General features: G+C 44.8%; 1 protein-coding gene across 3 annotated transcripts in view; it reads right to left on the minus strand.

Moving 5' to 3' along the window:
- CFAP70 (cilia and flagella associated protein 70) overlaps nucleotides 1–23,715 on the minus strand; it is a 40,168-nt gene that overhangs the window by 440 nt on the left and 16,013 nt on the right. For all 3 annotated transcript variants that reach the window (XM_030577068.1, XM_030577065.1, XM_030577066.1), the window contains 17 exons: nucleotides 23,343–23,504; nucleotides 21,764–21,844; nucleotides 21,173–21,264; nucleotides 18,696–18,756; nucleotides 16,219–16,410; nucleotides 15,283–15,414; nucleotides 14,403–14,528; nucleotides 13,614–13,747; nucleotides 13,388–13,503; nucleotides 13,009–13,203; nucleotides 7,803–7,955; nucleotides 7,103–7,239; nucleotides 5,347–5,499; nucleotides 3,680–3,841; nucleotides 3,073–3,162; nucleotides 807–908; nucleotides 419–466 (listed from right to left, as the gene is read on the minus strand). In XM_030577068.1, the coding sequence (XP_030432928.1) occupies nucleotides 419–466; nucleotides 807–908; nucleotides 3,073–3,162; nucleotides 3,680–3,841; nucleotides 5,347–5,499; nucleotides 7,103–7,239; nucleotides 7,803–7,955; nucleotides 13,009–13,203; nucleotides 13,388–13,503; nucleotides 13,614–13,747; nucleotides 14,403–14,528; nucleotides 15,283–15,414; nucleotides 16,219–16,410; nucleotides 18,696–18,756; nucleotides 21,173–21,264; nucleotides 21,764–21,844; nucleotides 23,343–23,504 (2,136 nt within the window). The remainder of the gene's footprint in view (nucleotides 1–418; nucleotides 467–806; nucleotides 909–3,072; nucleotides 3,163–3,679; nucleotides 3,842–5,346; nucleotides 5,500–7,102; nucleotides 7,240–7,802; nucleotides 7,956–13,008; nucleotides 13,204–13,387; nucleotides 13,504–13,613; nucleotides 13,748–14,402; nucleotides 14,529–15,282; nucleotides 15,415–16,218; nucleotides 16,411–18,695; nucleotides 18,757–21,172; nucleotides 21,265–21,763; nucleotides 21,845–23,342; nucleotides 23,505–23,715) is intronic.

Consider the following 23,715-nt stretch of genomic DNA (forward strand, 5'->3'; position numbering starts at 1 on the left):
AGAGGATCAAACAGGGACACATGAACAAGTCTTAAAGCACCTAAGATACATCTTCCTAGAATACTTTGGGCCATGGAGGAGGATTCAACCAACTAATCCCACTTAGAGACTGTAAAGAAAATAGAAATAGCCTCTTCGTCATTGCACCAAATATTTCCCTACTGCTGGTATTAGAAGTGATATCATATGTCAGCAAGATGATAGCAGCTGACAGCAGAAGCCTCAGAAATGTCACCTTTAATTATCTTATTTTCAAATATAATTCACACCTGAAAAGGGGCAAGTACTTCTCCTATATGAATATTCAGAACCCTCTGCTGAGAAAAATGACTTCCTTTTTAAGTGACATCAGACCATGAGCCGACCTCTTCATCCTGCTTTTTTTCCCCAAACTAGAAGGGATGAGAATAATACAAACCTTTATTGCGTATTTGTAAGACTGCTCTGCCTCCAACTGCCTTCCTCCCTGAAAAACACCAGTAGCCAGTGAGAAGCTTGTTTGATAGGACAAAATCAGGTGTTTCAGCTACTGTCAAGAGACACATTTTAACAAGGCCGGATGACAGGAATACCTCAGCAGTGGAATATTTAGTAGAAGAAAGGGTAATGAGAAACAAACGGGAAGATTGTTTGTTTCTTTTGGCATTAAAATGCTTCCATATTTGTGTTTTTTCAGAGAACAAACCCCAACCTATCTATATTTACCAATGGAGTCTATGAGGCACCTTTGAGACATATAGACAGACATTGATGTAGATAAAGCAGAACATGTTTCATCACATTTGATGTTGAGATAGGACACTCACTTGCATGCAGACTAGCGCTAGATATGCCCACACTTCGGCATTGTTGTTATTCAGGGCATTGGCTTCAGAGAGGGCATCTTCTGCCTCTGCAATTTCTTTCAGCTTTACAGAGAGAGAGAAAGAGATTAGCAAAAACTGAACAGCAGGTAAAGTATTGCCCAGAGTTTAACATGTACCTGGTATATGACAGCTGAAGAAATCAGTGTGAAAAAACCTTCAGAAATGATCCTCACTTTAGGCTCCTCTGAATTATACAATAATAATGATAGTGTAACAAATTTAGAGCAGAGAGAGTGAGACAACTGCAATGTCAGACTCTCCTGCTCTCCTGACTGGAGGGAAAGCCCCTCATCACTGACTCAGACACTACGGAAGAGCCCAGTCCTCTTACAAATTACCCATGGACTATTCTCACTGAAGAAAGCAACAATCACTCTTTCACTTCCATGTGTCTGGAGTTTGGAAACTATTGGGGAACCCTTGCGATGGTTGAGGAGAAAAGTAGAGTCACCCTGACCCCGCCCATTCACTTTCTTCAGATGAAGGAACCTTGCAAAGCAGCCCCTTGCGAGATGCTTCACTCTTTATGGCTGCAGGGATCTCAGGCTGGTGTCTCTGCCTTTATTAAACCATTCTGAAAATCCTCACATCTTTAATAAAGAAAGGGTTGTTCTTGGTAGCCCTTCCCATCTGCTGACTTCCCTACATTCCTTGTGATGGGGAAAGCAATGTGAGCCAAAAGAAAAAGGCTCCTTTCTGTTGACACTTAGGTTGCACACAGGTAGGTGCTCATTTAGAATGGAGTCCAGCACAGTGATAGCATGATTATGTGACAATGTACTGAGTGTGTCTCTAGGATCCCTCAATACCAACCGGTAGAGTGCATGTCATACTGCAATTCACAGCAGGTCTGATACACTCAGTGCCCCAAAACATTGTTGTCATAACCTGTATTTAATAGGTATTACGTAAGGTATCTTATGCAAACTGGTAACATGCTGGTCCCCAAAATCATTGCATGGTGTGTATATGAATGTATACAAAGAGTTATCCATGTGTGCTGGAAATATGTTCTTAAGATATGTTTGGGAGGCAGCACATAAGCCCAGCCTTCCCTAGACAAAGGAATGTGTATTTATTTGTCTGACCAGCTTGATCACAAGCAGAAGACAATGCAAATATATTTATATATAAGCTGAACAAAGCCATCAAGCTAAGAAGAAGGGGAGGAGACTGCTTAACGATCATGATGGGAGATGGAATCTGCACCCCAGAAAGCCTTCCTGGCTCCAGAGACAATGAACTTTAGGGGTTACAAAGACAAGCAAAATCCCATTTTGGTTATTCATCACTGAGGCGACTTAGTGTTCAGCACCTTCCAAGCCTCTAAAAGCTGGATTCACTTGGCCTGAAAGGCAAAAGTCACTAGAACTAACTACAGGTGTCTAACTTGCTTAGACAAAGATAGTAACTTGTGAAATTAAGTTTTAGTCACTTGAAAGTGTGCTGTGTTTGGTTTTAATTGTAATCATACCTGTTTGTTTTATTTTTACTTATTAACACTTATCTCTTTTCTTTGTTAATAAACTTAGTCTTGTTTTATTACAAAACCATCTCACTGCTGTGTATTACAATAAAGGGTAAGTCTTGAGCTAACCTAACAGGCTGGTGTGTGTTCTGTCTCTTTGGAGGCAGCAAACTTAACTTCTGTGAGTGTCCAGTGAGAAGGACTAGACTGGACATCACAGAGAGATGTTTCTGGGGAACTTGGGAATTGGGGTTCATTAACTGTTACCTGCAAGGCAAAGTTTGGACTGGCAGAATCCTGGAAAGTTTGCCGAGAAGGCAGATGAACTAGTGTCAGAGAGCAAAGCTCTTGCTTGCTGAGACTGAGGGCTAAGACAGTGTGTCACAGATCTGGTACCCCAAGCAGGACATCACACTGAGAAAAGAGATTCTAGTCCCAGGAGGAGTTAATTGCTATACAGTGATTGTCTGTTCTACAGCTGGTTAGAGTAACTTTTCTCTCAAACTTTCCATTTTAGCATCAGAGAGTCTCATGCATGTAACCATGATGGCACCCAGTGCAATGTGGCCTTTACCCTAAGAACAGCCTTAGAGAACTCTGGTCCCTCAGATAGTTTGGATGAACAGCTTTTACCTAAGGAAAGGGGAACAATGGAGAGTCAAGTCATAATCTCATCTTCCCAAGATCTATGCAATTGTCTAAAGACTGGCCAAGCATGGATGCTTTTCACCCTCTTACCCTGTAGCAGGCGATTCCTACTCCCAGCCAGGTCAGGCAGGATGAGGACTTCTTACAGGCCAGCATATAGGTGCGCTTTGCCTTATCATACTGCCAAGAGAAGAGATCAGTAAGTTGCTCTCTGTAATGTAACCATTCACTCTGCACCATGGCTGCTCTTCTTCCACAGGCACGCTGAAACCACCATATATATCCAACTGGGCTCATATGGGAGGGGACACTACCAACCAAATGCTGTTAGTTGTGGCCAGGAACCTACTCACATTTCCCATAGCAGGCAGTTCTGCCTGTATAGCCCCTGAGAGCCTCAGATTAACAAGCCAACAAGAAATGTTTAGCTCTCCATATCTAGTGCTAGAAAAATTATTGGGGTTACTATTACAGCAGCATCCAGAGATCCTGATCAGGACTGGCGCCAGGCAGTGTACACACAAAGAAGTAAAACAGATCTCTGCTCCAAAGACTTGAGTTAATTAAAAAACTTAATTGTATTGTCTGATCTGCAGCTATGAAAATAAAAGTTGCAATTCATATTATTCATCCAGAATAGTTACTTTCCCTGCCTTGGTTTGTCTCCCATTTTTAGATCCCATGTTCAGCTCCTCACCTCTTTCTCTTTCAGATAGATCGACCCCAATCGCAGGTAAACAAAGTGTATCTCAGAAGCATCTGTTACAAAGCTGATGGTTCGCTCATAGCATTCCTTTGCCTCACTAAGATTTCCACTCAGGTAGCACAGGTGCCCTTTCTGTGCCCAAACATTTGGATTCTATGTAAAGAAACCCAGAAGTTAGACAAAGTGAGACAGGCAGGGCAAAGTGGACAAGAGATTAACTGGATAGCATCTAAGCTCTGAAGTAAGGGAGATGATGAAGGCTATTTGCTTACAGATATGTATTTTACATACAAGCAAATTGAGTTTGTAGCGAGGAGTACTTGCACAACGACTACTGCACTTAGCACAATGGGGGCCTAATCTGTGACAAATACAAATATTAAAAAACATTTAGTGATATTAGTTCTGCTGCTGTCTGCATATATAAAATTATGATATTCAGATGAAAGGGAGATGCATCTTTTGAGAATGTCAAGTTGAATGGAGCATGCAGACAGCAGCAGAATATATATATGAATGATATAGAGAAGTGCACATGTTCACACAGGGAGAAAGGAACATATTACTCCTGGGGACATTCTGCACCAAAATAAAAAATTCTGCACACAATATTTTAAATTCTGCAAAATTCTGCAAATTTTATTTGTCAAAATAACACTGCAGAATCACGCCAGTTTCAATTACTTTTGTAATTTGTTCAAAATACCTATCAGCAAGTATGTCTGTAACAATGCAGACATACATAAAAATCCCCGCTGGGGCAGAGAGTTAAAGAAACCCCTATGATAACCCAGCTCCTGTTTCTCTGTCCCCTTCCCTCTATCCCCCTCAGAGCCCAGCCACCCACAACCCCTCCCCCCACAGCCAATACACGAACCCCCTCCCCCACCCAGCCCAGCCATGGGTTCCACCTAGCCCAGATACCTGCCATCCTCCCCGCCAGAGCCAGCCATAGGGGTCCCCCTTGCCCAGATACCCACCCCCCTGCAGTCTAGACACCCGCCCCTCTCGCCCCAGAGCCCAGGGATCCAGAGAGACAAACAGTCTGATGCTTGGTCCCAGGCTTGCATGGAGTTTCCTGCGCTGCCCTTTCCTTCCCACAGGGCGTGCTGGGAACTGCAGTGGTCAGGAACCCTTTAGCTCCCTTCCCCTCCCCCTGGCAGTGCCTTCAGCGTGCAAGCTGGGCTCTGCGGGCAGCAGCACTGCAGCCCATTTCTGTGGGAGCAAGAAAATTCTGCGTGCACAATGTTAATTTCTGCAAAATTCTGCATTGCACAGTGGTGCAGAATTCCCCCAAGAGCAATATACACTGAGGGGAAAGAAAGACAGAGAGATGCACAAAGAGGAGTCCTCACTCTGATGTGTTGCCTCATGTAGAAGATCAACTAAAATGCAAAATAATGAACTAAATAAAGGAGGAGAGAAGTGAAACAGGCCAAATCCTGATGTTCTTACTCAACTTCTATGTTATCCTTGCTTAGGCAAACTCCTACTGACTGCAACAGGAATTTGATTGAATAAGATCGAGTCAAGACCTCAGGACCTGACCCATTGGAACAAACATAGCAGGGGACATGCTGTACTGTTCTGCAAGGCTCCTTGAGTTCTGAGAGAGCATGTTGACTGCTCAGGGCAGCGTAGTGCTAAAAAACAGTTACCAGGTAGTCGATCTGAATAGCCTCTCGGAGACATTCTTCAGCCTTAGAGAAGTCCTTCTTGAGCAAGTGTGTTTGTGCCAGCACTAGGTAATATTCACAGCTGGGTCCTTCCTGCTGGCACAGTAGCTCATGTGCTAGCGCCCTGTGAACAAACTGAAAGAGAAAGCCACACACAGGCATTGTAACGAAACTAACACCAGCCATGAACATCCCAACCCCTGTTCTGCTCCCAGCATGGAGAAAAGGGATAATGTGCAGCCTCCTCTGTGACAGACAACCAGAATGCTCACCATGCACTGTACGTATTGGAACACACAGGTAATGTCTCAAGATGACTTTACATGTTCCCTCAAGGCATCCTCTGACTTAATGAAAGGGTGTTTCATTAGCAGTTCAAACACTGGACGGATAAGTTTTTTCCTTTTAAATTTTAGCTTCAGTTGCTTTTAGTTGTCTTTGTTTGCTGTTAACACTCAGCAAATTTCCCATCCCTTCTCTGTCAAGTTAACGTCATACAGCACAATGTGGAAGTCACTGCATTCGAGGAGGCCCCTGTCAATACAGGCTAGGAGAGAGTGGGGACAGAACTGAAAAAGATGCCATACAAGAGAAGCTTGGAGTGCTATTATGAAGGCAGCTTGTCCCTCTGACAACCCTCCAGTGGTTGCTCAAAGAGTAGCTCTGATCTAATGGAAAAAGGTTGTCCAATGGACTGATACTGGTGCTGCTGGTCTTAACCTGAAGGGAGGATGAATGTGTGAGAGAGAGAACCTGGATGAGGGGATGTGGGGCACATACAAGCTGACATTTGGACTGAGGAGGAGGTCTGGGGCAGTGAGTCTCCCAGGTGCCTCCATGGCTTCCCACTGCACACCTTTTCCTAGGGCTGCTGTTTGTATATTGGTTTGGAAAGTTTGGAAAGTGTTTTGTGCTCCTTTGGGATATTAACATTGCATAGTTTTAATGCATGAGGCAATATGGTAAGAAAGCATTGAATTAGGTACCTAAGAGAGGAAAGAGAAAACGAGGAAGGCAAAAGAAGAACTGACAGAAGATGGTGAATGTACTGGCATTGCCTGGGAAGAAATACCACAAGTAGTGAGTGACTGTAATCAAAGGAGGAACTAGACTGCCCAGTGCGTCAGTGGTAGAGAAGTACTAAGGTCAAAGATGTGTGCTTATACATCAGAATGGCTATTGTGAAATCCAAGGTCACAGGGAGAGTTCCATCTGATGAAACCCAAGAGGAGCCATTGTTTTGGAAGGGAGGCACTCCACATGCATGTGAAAGGTTACTCTCATGCACACAGAAGTGCGTGGATGGCTATTCTGATCCAAGAAGTGACCACCTGGTCTGTAGGATGCATCAAAATAATAGGCATTTCCTCTCAAAACTATCCTTGAAACGGCTCTTTTATGGACAAAAATTGGATTACCTGTTCTTCCTGCAATAAATCAGTGGTGGATTTGAACACTCGTATTCACTTTGCCTAACTAAGGTTATTTTTGATGCATCTTAGGATCGTTTCAGTTCTGAATTCTCTAAACAGCCATATCTTGGCAGCACTTGACAATAATGTTGACTTGACTGATGTTTGAGTTGAGTCTGCATAGCCCTCTTTAAACCCATAAGAACATCTTACTGGAAGCTGCCATAATCTCACTATTTTAATACCACAGGGAAGTAACTGTCTCCCATGGAAATGAGTTCAAAATCCTAATTCCACCTTCCTTCCCCAGTTCATGCTGCACTGACCTGTAGAGCATTGACCTCCATCAAGAAGTGTATGGTCTCCATGAAGATTGTGTGGGAGGGCTGTGAAAGTCCAGAAAGGGGGACAGGGGCCACCGCATGTGATGGATCAAGTGCTCCTCCATTAGTTTTCTTCATTACTGAGATAATAGCAAGAGAGAGAGGCTCAGGGGTGCTGAAAATACCAGAGGTTCAGAATAACAGTAATAATCCATAACCATATCATGTATTTGTTTATTATATGAGCAGGATAGGCGACAGCTGACTTTAACTAGTCATTTCTTTGATTTTTTAAGTGCTTAAGTTTTGATAAATGATGCAAAAGGAAGCTATACATTGTCACAAAGGGTATATCGATACTAAAATTAAAAACATGGGGCTGGCCTATGACAGTTGACTCAGGCTTGTGGGGCTTGGTTCAGGGGCTGTTTAATGGCAGTGTAGATAGTCAGGCGCTGGCACGACTGTCTACAAGAAAATCCACTTTGCTGAAGATTCTTAACCTGGGTTGGAGATCAAACCTTGCTGTTTTGTACCCTATCCTGATTAACTGAACGGCAAGTAAGTTAGCTTTTACTGACAATCTCCTGTATTATCTGTACTTAATCTCACATTTTTGCCACTGGTTGCTGTGAAGTTCCAACCCTCTGCCCCAGCACTGAAATCCCCCCTTCTCTTTAAGCCAGAGACCCCACTTTCTAACCTTTCTGGGACGTCTCCTTGTTCTTACTGAGAGTAGGGAAAAGTTTCTTGGTCAGTTTAACTGCAGGATCATCTTCTGGCAGCTGGATGGTTACAACAGGCTCTACATAATCTGGCTGTACTTTCAGGGAGCCATCTGGAGCCTCATCTGGAACTAAACCCCACAATGGATTACGTGCAATGAAAAGTTCTCCATAAATTGGTCATTTCTTAGCAAGATGCTGTACCTGAGAGAACTCAGAAAATTGCAGAAAAAGAACAGTCCCAGGATTGCTGGGAAAATACTGCGCTGGATGCAAATCCCTGTGAATAGATTTTTGCTTATGTTAATACCTTGCAAAGTTATGATGACGTAAAATACGGCTCTGTCTTCACTGGCAAGTTTCTGCGCAATAAAGCAGCTTTCTGTGTCTTAATTCCAAGGTGTACACACTGCCAAGCCACTTAGTGCGCAGAAACTGCGCAGTTGCAGCGTTATTAAAAAAAACATCCCGACAAGAGGTGTAGCACTTTCTGCGCTGGGTCTTCAGTGCTGTGGTGCCAGTGTAGACATTGTGGCAATTACAGCACTGCGACTGGCCTCCAGGAAGTGTCCCACAATGTCTGTTCTCACCTCTCTAGTCACCGGTTTGAACTCTACTGCCCTTCCTTTAGGTGAGCAACTGTCAGCCCCACCCCGTACATTGCTTTGCAAATTTGAAAGTCCCCTTCCTGTTTGCTTGGTGAGGCATACAGTGGTCTCAGTGCATTTTTCCAGGTGGTCATACCTGCTCCACGCACCAGGTGATCCCCCGCTTGGAGCAATGCTGAGCTGCTGGATCTCATTGGCATTTGGGGAGAGGAAGCTGTGCAGTCCCAGCTGCGCTCCAGCCATAGGAATTATGATATCTACGGACAGATTTCACGATGCATGATAGAAAGGGACTATGACTGGGACACATTACAGTATAGGGTAAAAGTGAAGGAGCTGCAGAATGCCTGCCACAAGGCATGAGAGGCAAACCACTGCTCTGGTGCGGTGTCCACAAGCTACCGGTTCTACAAAGAGCTGGATGCGATACTTGGTGGTGACCCAACCTCCACTGTGAAGGTCCCTGTGGATACTTGTTGGCTCACATGCCAGTCGAGAGTAGACCGAGCCAGGAGGAGGAAGGAGGGGGACCCAGAGGCAGAAGATGATTCGGAGGCCAGAGATATATGCAGTCAGGAGCTCTTTTCTATCCTGAAAGAGCCTAGCCAGTCACAGCAGTCAGAGTTTGGTGAAGTGCAAACAGAAGAGGCCCCTGGTAAGTGGATCTGATTTGGGGAATTGATGAAGCGAGTAGTTGGGGGCAGGAGTGTTACAGAAAGCAGGCTTGTCTCCCACCGCATGCCTAGTCTGAGCGGCAGAACAGGCTGTTGATAGACTCCCTCACTTCACGGGACTCCCTCAGAGATCTCCAGGAAACTCTCATGGAGATAGTGGGCAATCTACCATCACAGGTTCCTCGGCAGAGCTGCTTTGTTTCTTGTCCCATTAACGGTAACTTTCCCGTGCCACTTTGCTGTGACGGGGGGAGGGGGAGGAGGAACCATTGCTACACACTGGCTAGCCGCATAGGCGCAAGGACGGAAGCTGCAGGCTTGGAGAAGACCCTCCCTTGATTTCCTGCTCACCCTCAGCAGACAAGATGTCTTCCATAATGAACACAGCCTGTGGACAATGTGGGGACAGGAATTATTATCGGGCCCACCCTACAATACCCTGCCCCTGTGGCTACTCACGATTTTGGGGGTCTTGTGGCTCATGTGTGCTTGCCTGGGGTCAGCCAGTTAGTGACAGGTGTGTGAGTACTGGCTGTGTTTTAAAGCACTGAAACTGTGATGTCTGTGTTGCAAACAATACTGCTTCTGTAAAATGTTGCATTTAAACTTCACAGAGATGACCTTGGGAGCCCAGCCTCCCTTGTCGGCGGCAGAACAACTGCGCAGAATTAGAAAGTGGCCACGATGAACTAAGGAGGACTTTCTGTGTGAGGTTATGATGCACTCGGCCGCCGAGAAACAGGAATTGAAGGACACGAGAAGTCATTCTTCCGCTTTACTCTGCGCTGGTTAGGCCTCAACTGGAGTATTGTGTCCAGTTCTGGGCACTGCATTTCAAGAAAGATGTGGAGAAATTGGAGAGGGTCCAGAGAAGAGCAACGAGAATGATTAAAGGTCTTGAGAACATGACCTATGAAGGAAGGCTGAAACAATTGGGTTTGTTTAGTTTGGAAAAGAGAAGACTGAGAGGGGACATGATAGCAGTTTTCAGGTATCTAAAAGGGTGTCATCAGGAGGAGGGAGAAAACTTGTTCACCTTAGCCTCCAGTGATAGAACAAGAAGCAATGTGCTTAAACTGCAGCAAGGGAGATTTAGGTTGGACATTAGGAAAAAGTTCCTAACTGTCAGGGTAGTTAAACACGGGAATAGATTGCCTAGGGAAGTTGTGGAATCTCCATCTCTGGAGATATTTAAGAGTAGGTTAGATAAATGTCTATTAGGGATGGTCTAGACAGTATTTGGTCCTGCCATGAGGGCAGGGGACTGGACTCGATGACCTCTTGAGGTCCCTTCCAGTCCTAGAGTCTATGAGTCTATGAGTGGCAGCACAGTGAGAAGGACTGACAGGAGAACACAGCACACAAGAAAGAAGGCACGGAGTGGCTCCTAACCGTTATGGAGCGCCAAGTGGACACATTCCAGGCGACTAGCTCTGCAAACCAAGCAGCTCCGTGCCCGCCTTCCCCTGAAGCTGCTGTCACAAAACTCTCCCATGCACCTCCCACACACTGTTATCAACCTCCTGGCTCCACTCTCTGCTTGCAGCATTCCACTCCTCCTCACAGTCCAGCAGTGTGGACTCCCACTACCCACTGCACTCATCACCCATCCCTCTGCAGTTTGGCCCTGCTGAAGTACAGCCCTGATTGCATTGTACTCCAAAGGAGAAGGTTGGGTATGATCGCTGGACATACACAAATCTGTAGTTGTCCCAGGACCCCTCCTCCTCTTGAGAACTTCCCTTCCCCCATGCCCCCTCCCGCTCCCTGCTGATGAATGTTTTCATTTGACTCTCTCCTTCAGTTGTTGTCTTTTAATAAAAGAATTGTGTTTGAAAGCAATCTTTATTAAGTGAAAGCAATAATAGCACTGCAAAGCAACATACAATCGTGTTAAGGCCCCTTCTTGCATCATGTGCAGCAATCACCTCCTAGCATTACAAGCACTGCAATCCCAAGCATAGCAACAAAAATTTGTGTCTTTCATCTTCAAATTGCTGCCTCAAAGCATCCCTGATCCTTATGGCCCCACGCTGTGTCCCTCTTATAGCCCTGGTCTCTGGCTGTTTAAACTCAGCCTCCAGGTGCTGAGCCTCTGCGGTCCAGCCCTGAGTGAAGCTTTCACCATTCCCTTCACAAATATTATGGAGCATACAACACACGGCTATAAGCATAAGAATATTGTCATTGGCCAGGTCCAACTTTCCATAAAGGCAGCGCCAGCGGGCTTTTAAACAGCCAAATGCACACTCCACAGTCATTCTGCACTTGCTCAGCCTGTTGTTGAACCACTCCTTGCTGCTATCAAGTTGCCCCGTGTATGGCTTCATGAGCCACGGCATTAAGAGGTAGGTGGGGTCTCCCAGGATCACAATGGATATTTCGACTTCCCCTATGGTGATCTTCTGACCTGGGAAGAAAGTCACAGCTTCTTGAACAGGCCAGTGTTCCGAAAAATGTTTGTCATGCATCTTTCCAGATCAGCCTGTGTTAATATCTGTAAAATGCCCACGGTGATTCACAAGCGCTGGAGAACCATTGAGAAATACCCCTTGCAATGAATGTACTCGGTGGCTAGGTGGTCTGGTGCCAGAATTGGAATGTGCATGCTATCTATTGCCTCTCCGCAGTTAGGGAAGCCCATTTGTACAAAGCCATCCACAGTGTCACGCAATGCAATCCAAAATATCATGCCCAGAGTCACAGCCTTTCGGAGTAGGATGCGATTAATGGCCCTGCACACTTCCATCAACACGACTCCAACAGTTGACTTTCCCAGTCCAAACTGGTTAGCGACCAATTAGTAGCAGTCTGAAGTAGCCAGCTTCCACAGTGCTATTGCCACGTGCTTCTCCAGTGACAGGGCAGCTCTCATTCTCATGTCCTTGCGCCCCAAGGCTGGGGTGAGCTCATCACACAGTCCCATGAATGTGGCTTTCCTCATGCAAAAGTTCTATAGCCACTGCTCATCATCCCAGATGTTCATCACGATTCAATCCTGAGCCCAAAAGCAGCATTCCACTGTGGTCAGCACCTCTGTGAATGCCACAAACAATGTCCTGTCGTAGCTATTACATGTGGCGAGATCAGTGTCGCACTTTCTTGCCTTTGTAGTTTAAGGAATAATTCCACTGCACTCGTGATGTGTTGGTCAGAGCGAGCAGCATACTGGTCAGCAGTTCGGGATCCATTCCTGCAGCCCGAAAGAGGCAGGGCACACAGTACACAAACCGTTGAAAGATGATGCCAAATGTGGATGGAAACACAGGGATTGATAGGATGCAAAGAAATGCAACACAGGGCATTAGGATTGGAACCAGGATGCCCTGCAACCCCATCCACTTTCCCACAATTCTTAGCGGCAAAAGAGAAAGAGGTGCTCTGTAGAATAGCTGCCCAGAGTGCACCTCTGTCAATAGCGCTGCAAGTGCCGCAAGTGTGAACACGCTATTCTGCAGGCAGCTGTCAGTGTGAACACACAACAGCAGTTTCCCTTCTGCGCTCTCTGAGCAGCGCTGTAACTGCCAGCGCTGTAACTTTGCAAGTTTAGACGTGCCCTTAGAAGAGAGAGTTAGAAGGTTTCAGGTCTAGTGTTGGCCGGCTTGGGGGTGGTAAGCTAAGAAGTTGCTCCTTTTGTTCTTGGTTCCCTCTGTGGTCAGAGAAACAGGACTTTGCATATTCTTGTTAAATAAACAAGATTACAATAGAGAATATACCAGACTCCATCGATTTTTACTTCCAGCTGGAACATCCCCAGTACCCACACTTTGATTGACTGCTTGCATCAAAAGAGCCAACATTAGTTTTCCTCTCATGCATTTCACTCTACAGCATCCCTCCACATTAAATCCGAGTGCCCTTCTCGCCAGTCTGATTGGCTGCTGGCTACATTGCTGACTTACCTGGTAGGGTGTCTTCCTGGGGAGAAGTGACAGTTCTTAGAACTGTGGCAGAGAGAGAGTATAGCTTTTTTCCTCCTCCTTCAGCAGCTTCAGCGATGTTTTTTTCTTTGGCCAGTCGTGCCTTCAGTAGTTTGTTAGCCTCATGGAAGGCCATCTCCACCCGAATATCATTTTCCTGTATTTCATAGAACAAACCTGAGGGGGGACAAAGGAATTGCACGATGGAGGAGTTGTTGCACCTATTTCCCTCTGTTCTGTTGGGTTCCATACTCCTGCTCGTACAGCACCAGAGCAAGCATTGGGGATTAGGACCAAAATAAAGAGCAAAACCAAAGATCTACAGAGTTTATCAAAGGTACATATTCAGTTGATCTCATACCTAAGAGAGTCCAGGACAGGATGCTGGATGGCTCCAAGCAGGTGGCATCCTCAAAGAAGATTTCTGCCTCTTCATAATGCTCCATCATAACAGCTATGATACCACACAGCAGCAAGCTAGAGAGGATGTCAAACAGGTTACCCACAAAAAACTCACAACTGATTAAACCAGTGACAATAAACAGACCCTTCTCCCAGTCATCCCTCCTAGCCAGAACCAGCAGTACCTGTGCAGGTGACTTGGGTTCAGAGAAAGAGCTTCACGAAAACATTCCTGGGCTTTTATATTTTCCTCCATCAAGAGACAGAATGCCCCATAATCTAGCCAGTGCTGGACAATCTGGCGGTCACGAGCCAGCCTCTAGGCAAAAGATACCATTGCTACAGTTAGGATTCCTGGAGTTTTAGCTGATGCAGAAGTTCAGAATGAGGGGGTCCACTTTTATGCCAATCTCCCTTTCTGTACCTTCACCCCAACATTTGGCTGCCAACTGTCAGCCTTTATTTGCTATGAGCTAGAGTTTCTCCTAAGCAGGGATCATGACCAGCATCAACCTTCAGTCTACCCACCTTCAGCCTTTTTGCCACCTTCAACTGGGAGTAAGAAGCAGAGAGTTTTCCATCTTTAGCTAGTCTTCTTGTTGCTTTTCCTTCTAGCTCTCCTTCACTTCTTGTTAGATGACATAATCTTCCAATTCTCACTTTAGCTGCCTTTTGTGACAGCTCATCAAATCCAGTTGTTTTCCCCTCCCCATCAGGATGAAAGCCCACAATGACCTGGTCAGCCTCTGTCATGCTTCAGCCTGAGATAAGCCTTATCCTGACAACCACCTGTCAATGGTAAATGCTAAGCCTACTGAGCTGCATCATCCTTCCTTCACTGTGCCCAGCCTACAGTGCAGTTACAGTAAGAAACTTGAGGTCTTCATTGATTTCAGCCCCACTGTCATCCCTATAACACACTGTGCCAAACAATGTGCCTGGAGAGAGGGAAGGGAAGGGAGAAGCTCCGTTACCTCCTGATAGTAGACAGATGCCAGAGCATAATCCTCATTGACTTCGGCTTCATGAGCAAAGAGTCGGAGCTGCTCACAGCTTGTGAAGGTGGGTGAGGCAATGACAGTACTCTCCTGTGACAGTATCTGTTAAGAGACAAGGACACAGGAGATAAAATAAAGTCAAATGAACACACAGAAGTTTGGCAAGGATGAACTAGGTCACTCTATGGCATCACTGTGCAAATCCAGTGTGATACCAAATGCAATACATTACAGGCTGGGCGACAAATTATAAATCATTTCGACTATTGATGGCAAATGGGACTCACTCCTGCATCTCTCTCATCTGTATCTCACTATCAGGTATGTAAAATCATGGACTTGGAGCGACCTTCATCACATAAGCGAGGTGTCTTCCCCATTATTTACACCTGTTGTCTATTGGTATCAGAAGGCCTCAATCTTAAAAACCGAAGAAACATCTAAGGACTTCTAGATGGACCAAGAATATTGCAAGCTTCCTACTCCACTAATTTGTGTAATGTCACCCGTGTGAGTCTTTGATACACAATGAAAGATCTGTATCATATATATAAGTCTGCTAGCTGACATCTCCTCATCCACCTCTAACATGCATCAACCCAAAGACACCTCATACACATACATATTCTATAGCTGTGTGGCCATAGAAGTACCTAGATACTGTAGATGAAAAATGTTTCTGAAAATGTCTCTGGGCTGCATGTTAGGCTCATTGTAGTAATTGCATATTCAGGGATTGATCCTGCCCCCACTGATTTCCGAGAAAGCCATGTCAGGCCTTAGCTCCATAGTGAAATAAACACACTCCAAGTCACACTTGACAATGTTCTTACTACGTGACTGGGTATCTGCATACCTGATTTAGAGCAACGTGCATCTGATCCACCAGGTACACATACAGCTCACTCAGGAAAGCTTGTAGCTGCCCCAGGTTGTTGAATGCTGTTGTCCTCAAGTACTTTTCTCTCACAATCTTCACCACTGCATGCTGCAGAGAACGTAAAACAACTACTTGACAATAGGGCCCCACCCTTCATCTACCACTTTCCTCTGTGGCAGCAGCAGAGAGCCAAAAAAATCAACTTCATTTAGCCTGAACCCATAAAATGTATTTAATGAAAGAAGGCCATGTACAGCACTGATTAAGGGGATGAGTGAATGCCGCTGAATTCTACTTTCAGCCTAGCAGACTATGGTCCCTCTTGGACAGACCCAAGTCCACTAGTGGAGCAGTCCATGGTGGAGCATTGGATAAATACACATGGAGACTGAATTCTGCCCTTACCCCAAGAAAGGGCAGTTCCTCCAACAGCTGGGGTCAATTGGCAGAGCGGTACAAGTGTAGGCCAGGACTAACTAAATCAAAGAAGTGAACTCTTTTTTCATCTTAGTAGGATGGTTTAGGTCCAGAATTGTACACGGAGGATCACTGCATATGGAAAGCTGATTATTCATCCCTTCCTTTAGCTCAAAACTAAACCAAACCTGCCTAGAAATGTAGTGCGAACACCATGCCTTTTGTGACTCCGTGCTTGGAGCTGTACCCCACTGACAGAAAAGATTCTCCTGACATGCAGCCAAAGTTTGGACAACTGCCTGCCCCATGAGAAGAGAAACCTCAGAATTTATGCTCCTGCTGGAACAGGTACTGACTATTTGAAAGGGACTCAGTTGCAATAAGATGGCACCTGTTATTTTAAGTTCCTATTGAAGTACAGAAGCTGTCTGCTGAAAAGAAAGAGTCAGGAAGGAACTGACAAGGCAATCAAAGAGATACAAATGGAGGGTTTGCCTTCAGCTGTTCCTTAAAAGCAAAGTATTTTCCTGAGCTGTTGAGTTCATAGTTCAGTTGACACTTCTGTTCCTCCAGGGTGTGATGATCTATTACACCACCATCAACCATCTGTTTCCCAAACAGCTCATGGTACTCATCCAGGATGGCTCCAGCAATACTAGTGATCTGATTGTGGTAATCTTCCACGGCCTAGAAAACAGAAAAGTTGGAGCCTGAAACAGGAATCCAGCCCTGGGATTCAGACTTTAAAGGTAACTTCTAGTACAAAGCTTGAAATTGACTTATGTTACAGAGCCCACTCCTCCTGCTAAGTACATCTGACTCAGCCTCAATTAACCCATCGTATCCTTCCCATCAGTGATTGATAACTGCTAAGGTGTCTGTATATAAATAGAAGCGTTCTCCTTAATAATTAGATCTTGCACCTGTTTTATTTTTCCAGCATAATCTAGTATTTCAGATATTGTCATCTCTTCCATGGTAGTATAATAGGCTTTACATCAAATATATTATATTTGTCAGTGTGACATTGCATTCTTATAATTTTATAAAAGTATGCTGAGTGTGAACATAATGTAACTAAAGTATGCTTCGTGCAAAAGGTGTCTTGTAAGGTATCATTACAAAGTTTATAATCTACTGAGTGTGGTCATCCTATTTGTATAAATGTATCATTCTTGTATCTGAAACTAGAAATATGAAATATAACTCGAGGGCCTATTTTAATCATGCATAGTGTGGGCCATTATTGGTGGTTTGGAATCTTGATTGCTCCCATTAACCAGGACAATTGACTGTAGATGGCTGTTTTACTTGCAAGTCTTTCTGTATACATGTGTATACATGTCTTACAGTGACATGTGATCATGTCACCTGAACTGGAATCCATCTCTAACCTGGTGCTTTTCCATTGAAAAGGAGGGGTGGGAACCCAGAGAGGGACAAAGGATTCCCGCCTTATACAAAAGATATATAAGTGGGTGGAACAGAACAAAAGAGGCTGCAATCCCCTAGCTACCACCTGAGCTGGAACAAGGACTGTACCAGGGGAAAGGACTGTGCCCAAACTAGGAAGGCATCCAGTCTGTGATAGAAGCTTACTGAAATATCTCCGAGGGTGAGATTTTATGTGTATTCAGTTTTCTTACTGTATTAGGTTCAGAGTTGCTTGTTTTATTTTATTTTGCGTGGTATTTCACTTTGTTCTGTCTGCTGTTACTTGGAACCACTTAAATCCTACTTTCTGTATTTAATAAAATCATTTTTTACTTATTAATTAACCCAGAGTATGTATTAATACCTGGGGGGGCAAACAGCTGTGCATATCTCTCTATCAAGTGTTATAGAGGACGAACAATTTATGAGTTTATCCTGTATAAGCTTTATATGGGGTAAAACAGATTTATTTGGGGATTGGACCCCCATTGGGGGTTGGGCATCTGAGTGTTAAAGACAAGTTGCAAATTGCTCAGAAAGGCTGAACACTGGGCACTGGGAAAGTTCCTGTTAACTAAGAAGCCCCTGAACTGAGTGCATCTCAGATTCAGTGAACTGCAGATGGGTGTGGCCCAACCACTGTGTCTGTGCTGAAGCTGACTGGAGTGTCTAATTAGCAAGACAGGAGTGGAGGGGTGCCTGTTCTGGCAGGAGGGGGTTCTCTGTGGTATCCCAGTTCATCGAGTGATGGTCTAAAGGGAAAACAAATGCAAACTGATGTGCAATTTGCCCAGGAAAAGGCTGCCCTGGAAAAAGAAAAGGCTGCCCACCAGCAAACCCTGGACTTAAAAGACAACGCAATTAAGACCCAGAAGTATGAACTGGCTGTAATGGAGTGGAAGCAGTGCACAAAGACATGTATCCTGGAGCTGGAAGTTGGAGTCCTGGTGACTGCTGTGGTAGGAACAGACCCCAAGGACTCTGTAGCTGGAAGCAAGCTCAACCTAGTGAAAGGGTCGGGGGCAGGGGATAAACCCAACTACTGCTGTTTCCTCCCTCTCTGATTTTCCATGAGTCTAGCTAACACAGATTAGGGGAGGAGCTCCTTAAAGGTGTGATACAAGTACCATATACAAAATACATCCCTAAATGCTTTCTTCATTCTGTTCGTCCTTTAGAAAGGAACCTGTTCGCTGAAAATCTTAGGGCATGACTACATGTACAGTGCTGCAGCAGCAGCACATCTGGTGAAGACACTCATGCCAACAGGAGAGAGCTCTCTCGTCAGTATAATAAAACCACCTCTGTGAACAGCAGAAGCTATGTCGGATAGCACTGTACACACAACTGCTTATGTCGGTGCAACCTATGTCGCTCAGGGGAGTGGTTTATTCATTATGTTGACACAGGCTGTAATATAGACATAGCCTATTAGCTCATCCTACTACTGATTTCTTGGTAGTGTTGATTTGAAAACAAGGATCGTGGAGGGTTACTAGACACCTGTGGAGCAGGAAACAATCACAGAAAGGACCTACCTTCTTAGCTCCTGCACTCCGGCATGGTAGCTGAGGGCGTGGAGGAATCATCTCCTTAACTCTGAGAGAGAGAGAGAGAGAGAGCAGAAGGAAACTATTCCATATGCAGAAAGCAGCCCCAATCTGTCCTGGACCCAAGTAGTCTGTATTTCTAGGGTTATCGGCCTGTTATAGTTAGCTTGCGATAAGGCACAGAAACAATCAGATCATGGGAGAAATTATGAAGCCTCACAGGGAATGTCCATAGAGCAGCTGGAAGGGCAGTTCCCAACCCAGCCAGACACACATGCGCTTGAACTATCAAGCTAAAAGCAGTAGTGTGTCCATGATGGCACAGGTGGTGGCTTGGGCTAATTGCCCGAGTACAATCCTGCCTGACCTCCTAGGTAAATACTTGGGCAGCTAGCCTGAACTGCTGCTATGCTATTTTCAGTGTGCCAGCTCCAGTAGAACTGGAACTTACCTGCCAGCTGCCGTGTAGACATACCATAGACCAAGAACAACTCGATGCAGACAAAAATCTCTACATTCAGTGTGTGGGGCTCATCATGACTTCTTGGATAACTAGTTGTTGCCTCACACCTCACTAAAGGCCCAAGGCCTGATTTTCATTAAAGGGTGTAAAGAGGGCTTAGTATGAATGCAAATAAAGTCTCATAGACTCATAGACTCATAGGTCAGAAGGGACCAATCTGATCATCTAGTCTGACCTCCTGCACAAGGCAGGCCACAGAACCCCACCCATCCAATTTTATGACAACCCCTAACCCAGGACCGAGTTATTGAAATCCTCAAAATTGGTTTGAAGACCTCAAGCTGCAGAGAAACCACCAGCAAGTGACCCGTGCCCCACGCTGCAGGGGAAGGTGAAAAACCTCCAGGGCCCCTGCCAATCCGCCCTGGAGGAAAATTCCTTCCCGACCCCAAATATGGCGATCAGCTAAACCCTGAGCATGTGGGCTTTTTTCACAAATCTGACTGCCCTGTACTATCTAGTCTAGTGTCTAGTACTTCTGCTGTGAGCCACTGCTCTGGCCCTTTCTGATCCTGCAATGTTTTAACTGATCTCTAGCACCCACCTCTGTACATTCAAAGTACATCCCCTACCTCACTTATCTACCCACCTGCTGCCCTATGAAACCCCCACATGTCAGATCTTGTATGTTTGTCAATATCAGTCTCATGGAATCCATGACTCCTGACAGGAATGAAAACTGTACAGCATTATCTACTTTATTATTAGAAAACATTGTGAAAATATTATTAAGGGTCAATGATCAGGCAAATAACGCTGGAAATATGAGTTTAGACTGATAGAGAATCTTAAACTCAGCCCACAGAAGCTGACTGTGGAATTCACAGCATTTTAAAGGAGACCAGAAATGATTCAGTATTGACATACACATGAATAACGTTTGCAACTAGATGAGCACGCTTCTGGGTGTAACCTGATTACCATCCAGGGCCAGAAGAGATTCAGATTTCAAATCCAGATTCCCTGATCCCAAGGCCACTGTGGTCACCTAGTATGATCTCCTGTATAACACAGGCCAGAAGCCCTCCTGCCCAACGTTCAGCATTGCACAACTGGCTGGGTGTATTGAACCTAATTCCAATCTCACTTACTCCAGTATAAATCAGGACCAATTACACCAAATTCAATGAAGTTGCCCAGAAGTAGAACTGGTGTAAACAAAGTTAAAATGAAGGCTGTTATAAAGGGGTTTCGGCTTCCTCTTATGCACCAGACATATGCCATTGCTAGAGCATACCAGTTTATGTAGGCCAATGACCTACTGAATTATGGCAATTCTTGTGTTGTTCCAGGGGCAGTGGGGAGTAGTGCCCCTGCAATGGAAATATTGTGTGGGCTCTGCCCCCATGTAAATTTGTGCATGGGGGTGGGAGGACGGGGACAGTGGAAGCGAGAGCGGTGGAAGCAAGAGTGGGACCCAGAGGGCTGGCAAGCAGGTAGGAACTGCTGGGACCACCCTTCCCAGCCTGAAGTGGGCTGCCATCCCCCTCAGCCAAGTCTCAGTAGCTCCCCTCACACCCTCTTCTATCCCTCTGCCCCCCCGGTGCTGTTCCCTTAGGGCTGTTGATTCAGTTGTGCATCAAGAAAGTTTGTGAGGCCCTTTTTCCGCACATGCTGGATTTTATGTTTTCAGTATTCTCTTTTTCCTATTCAATAAATTATACATTAAAAAGAACCATACAAGGCCAGGTGAAATGTGAATCTATCTTCCTGTCTTCCAAACCACACTAGTTCCCTGTTCTTAATGGGCCTGATCCAAAGCCCAATGAAGTCAAGGCAATTTTTTCTGTTGATTTCAACGAACTTTGGATCTGGCCCATTATATTTATACAGCACCACAAGTGTGCGTGACATTTAACAGATACATTACAAAACAGTCCCTGGCCTGAGGAGCTTACAGTCAAACCACTGACTCCAATGTTACAGTCCCGCCTTTACGCACCGGCTGGCGAGCTCCTCCGGCAATCGTTTTGGTACCAAGGCCTTGGCCAGCTCTATTTCCATCACCAGGAATGTTCCTGCATCTACGTATTGCTGTGAAGACAAACATTGTTCTCTCAGTGTCACATTTTTCAGTGTCACTGCTGTCATGACTGAAGCCTTAGCACAATGTCATATGTTTACCAAGGACTCTTCTGGAATCATAGAGTAACAGCTCGTTTTCTTATCTGCCCTCAAGATTTTTTATCACAGCAAAATCGAGTTAGAGAAATGCACAAGTCTGGAGAAACAATCTCCTCTGATTCTATTTTTTTTTTTTTTTTTTTTGAGAAGGAAGCCAAAATGTGAAAACTATTGAAGAACCCTCCTAAATTCAGTCCCCGATATTTTTGATCCCCCACTTGAATGATAATGTGTGCACAGATGTCACTGGAGAGATCTCACTGTGGTAGCTGCAAAAGAGGTGAAAGTCCCCAGTCTTCAGCTCTCCTAGCAGAAGTCAATTATGTAGATGATGCTGGAATCTGGGCTATGGGCATTTACACAATGACAGTCTACAGATTCTTTCCATCTCTTTAAAGCACACACTTACCTGTCCTTCCAGGTTCTGACATGCTGTTGCTTCCGTTTCTATAGCGGTATCTGACACCTGAGATTTTATCGTAGTGGACATCTAGCAAGAGAAAGAAGGCCTACATTGTTCAGTATTCAAAGATCCTCACACTTCCCAAAATTAATCCAGTCCCTGTGACACCAAGAGAGCAGTAAAACAGAGGTTTATTACCTGCTTACCATGCTATAGTTTTGAAAGCCATGAATATTAAACAGCCAAGCCATTCTCAATGTTAGATTTGGTTCATGCATCATGTATTGGGAAATTCCAAAGTGATGACGATTTTTCAGTCATTCAGGAAGAAGGAATACTAGCTGACCCCCCTGCCTCCCTTCTGTCCTAAAACATGCAATGTTTCCAAGTTTCTGAGCTCCACAAATCTGCTCTCTCTTATACAAACTGTGACACTGTATGGAATATGTGAGACACTTTGTGATATTACTGATACCATATTATAAAATTGCAAGGAATCTGGACAGATATGCAATGTAAGGTATCTGTGAAAATGTTATAATTTGCCAAGTATGATAATCTTGTTTATATGTTTGTATCACTTTTTTATAGTGTGTGATAGATATGTAGGCTATATCTGTTATTTCCAAACGTGTGCTGTGTTTCTGGGTAACAGCCCCCCTAGACAGATTGGCTTCAGCACTGCCTAGCCTGTTTGATAGCCCATCAAGGGTCATCAGCTATACAACTGACTCATTGAGAGAAGGCAAGGGATGCACCTTATGAGACAGCAAGGCATGTAGGGGCACACCGGAAACAGAAAACTCTAAGGCTTTTCCATGCCATGTGCTGTGAAGCTTGCGTTTGGGACACAGGAAGTACAAGCCACATGGCAAAAGAATATAAAAGGCAGTTGCACCTTCTCCATTTTGTCTTCATTCCTGCTTCTTACCCTCGAGTAACTTTTCTACAAACGAAGCTCTGAACCAAGGACTGAATGACCCATCCACTTGTGGATGTGTTCCAGAGGGACTTTCAAGCCAGCCATCTCACCAGTATTGCTAAGAACCTGATATATGGACGTTGAAGTCTCTGTATGTTCTGAGTGCTTTACCATTTAACAACTCTCTTGTTCTCTCTTTTTTTCTTTCTGATAAACCTTTAGTTTTAGACACTAAAGGATTGGCTGGCGGCATGGTATTTCGGGTAAGAACCAGACTTTATACTGACCTGGTAATGTGGCTGACCCTTTGGGGTCAGAAGAACATTTTATATAGTGAGCATAGTTTTTTAAATAACTTCTCACTATCCTGGACCTAGGTGCTGATTGGGAGCCAGAGAACTGGAATGCAATAAGGGGGCTGGGTGATTTCCTTTTTAGCTTCTTGATAACCAGTGTGGGGGAGATCAGAAGCACAGTTTGTGACTGGTTGATGAGCTCAACTTCAGTGTTAACACCCAAAACTGGTGGTATCTGCTCTCCCTTTTGCAAGCTTCCCTGACCGTAGCATTTTCAATGAGGTCTGCCCCTGGCACCCCAGGTCACACAAGCATGGCGAGGTCCAAGAGCTTTATAATCATGGGTGAATTTCTCTCTAACCCTTACCTTTCTTAGAACATCCTTCTCTTTGGTCATTTTATCCTCTTTCTGGTTCCTACTGGGCATAGCTTTTGAATGAGGGGAGCTGGCGGCTGCGATCACTGGCCCTAATTTGTTCAGATTGGCTTGATGCCCAAGGTCACGTAAAATGCTGAATAGACACTTAGTCTGAAAAAGAAGGAAATTATTAAATTGAGGCAAAAAAAGAAATGCAGCTGGCGAGACTAGACATCACCATCCTTCTTGCTTCCACCCTTCATATCCTAGAGCACAGCAATGAGTCATTAAATTATCACTAAACATTTTTCAGAGATTGCCTTTTTAAATAACATTTTATCTTTGCATAGGAGGGTTGCATCACCTGCAGTTTAGCACCTAT

This window comes from Gopherus evgoodei, chromosome 10, assembly GCF_007399415.2.
Source record: "Gopherus evgoodei ecotype Sinaloan lineage chromosome 10, rGopEvg1_v1.p, whole genome shotgun sequence".
NCBI classification, from domain to species: Eukaryota; Metazoa; Chordata; order Testudines; family Testudinidae; genus Gopherus; species Gopherus evgoodei.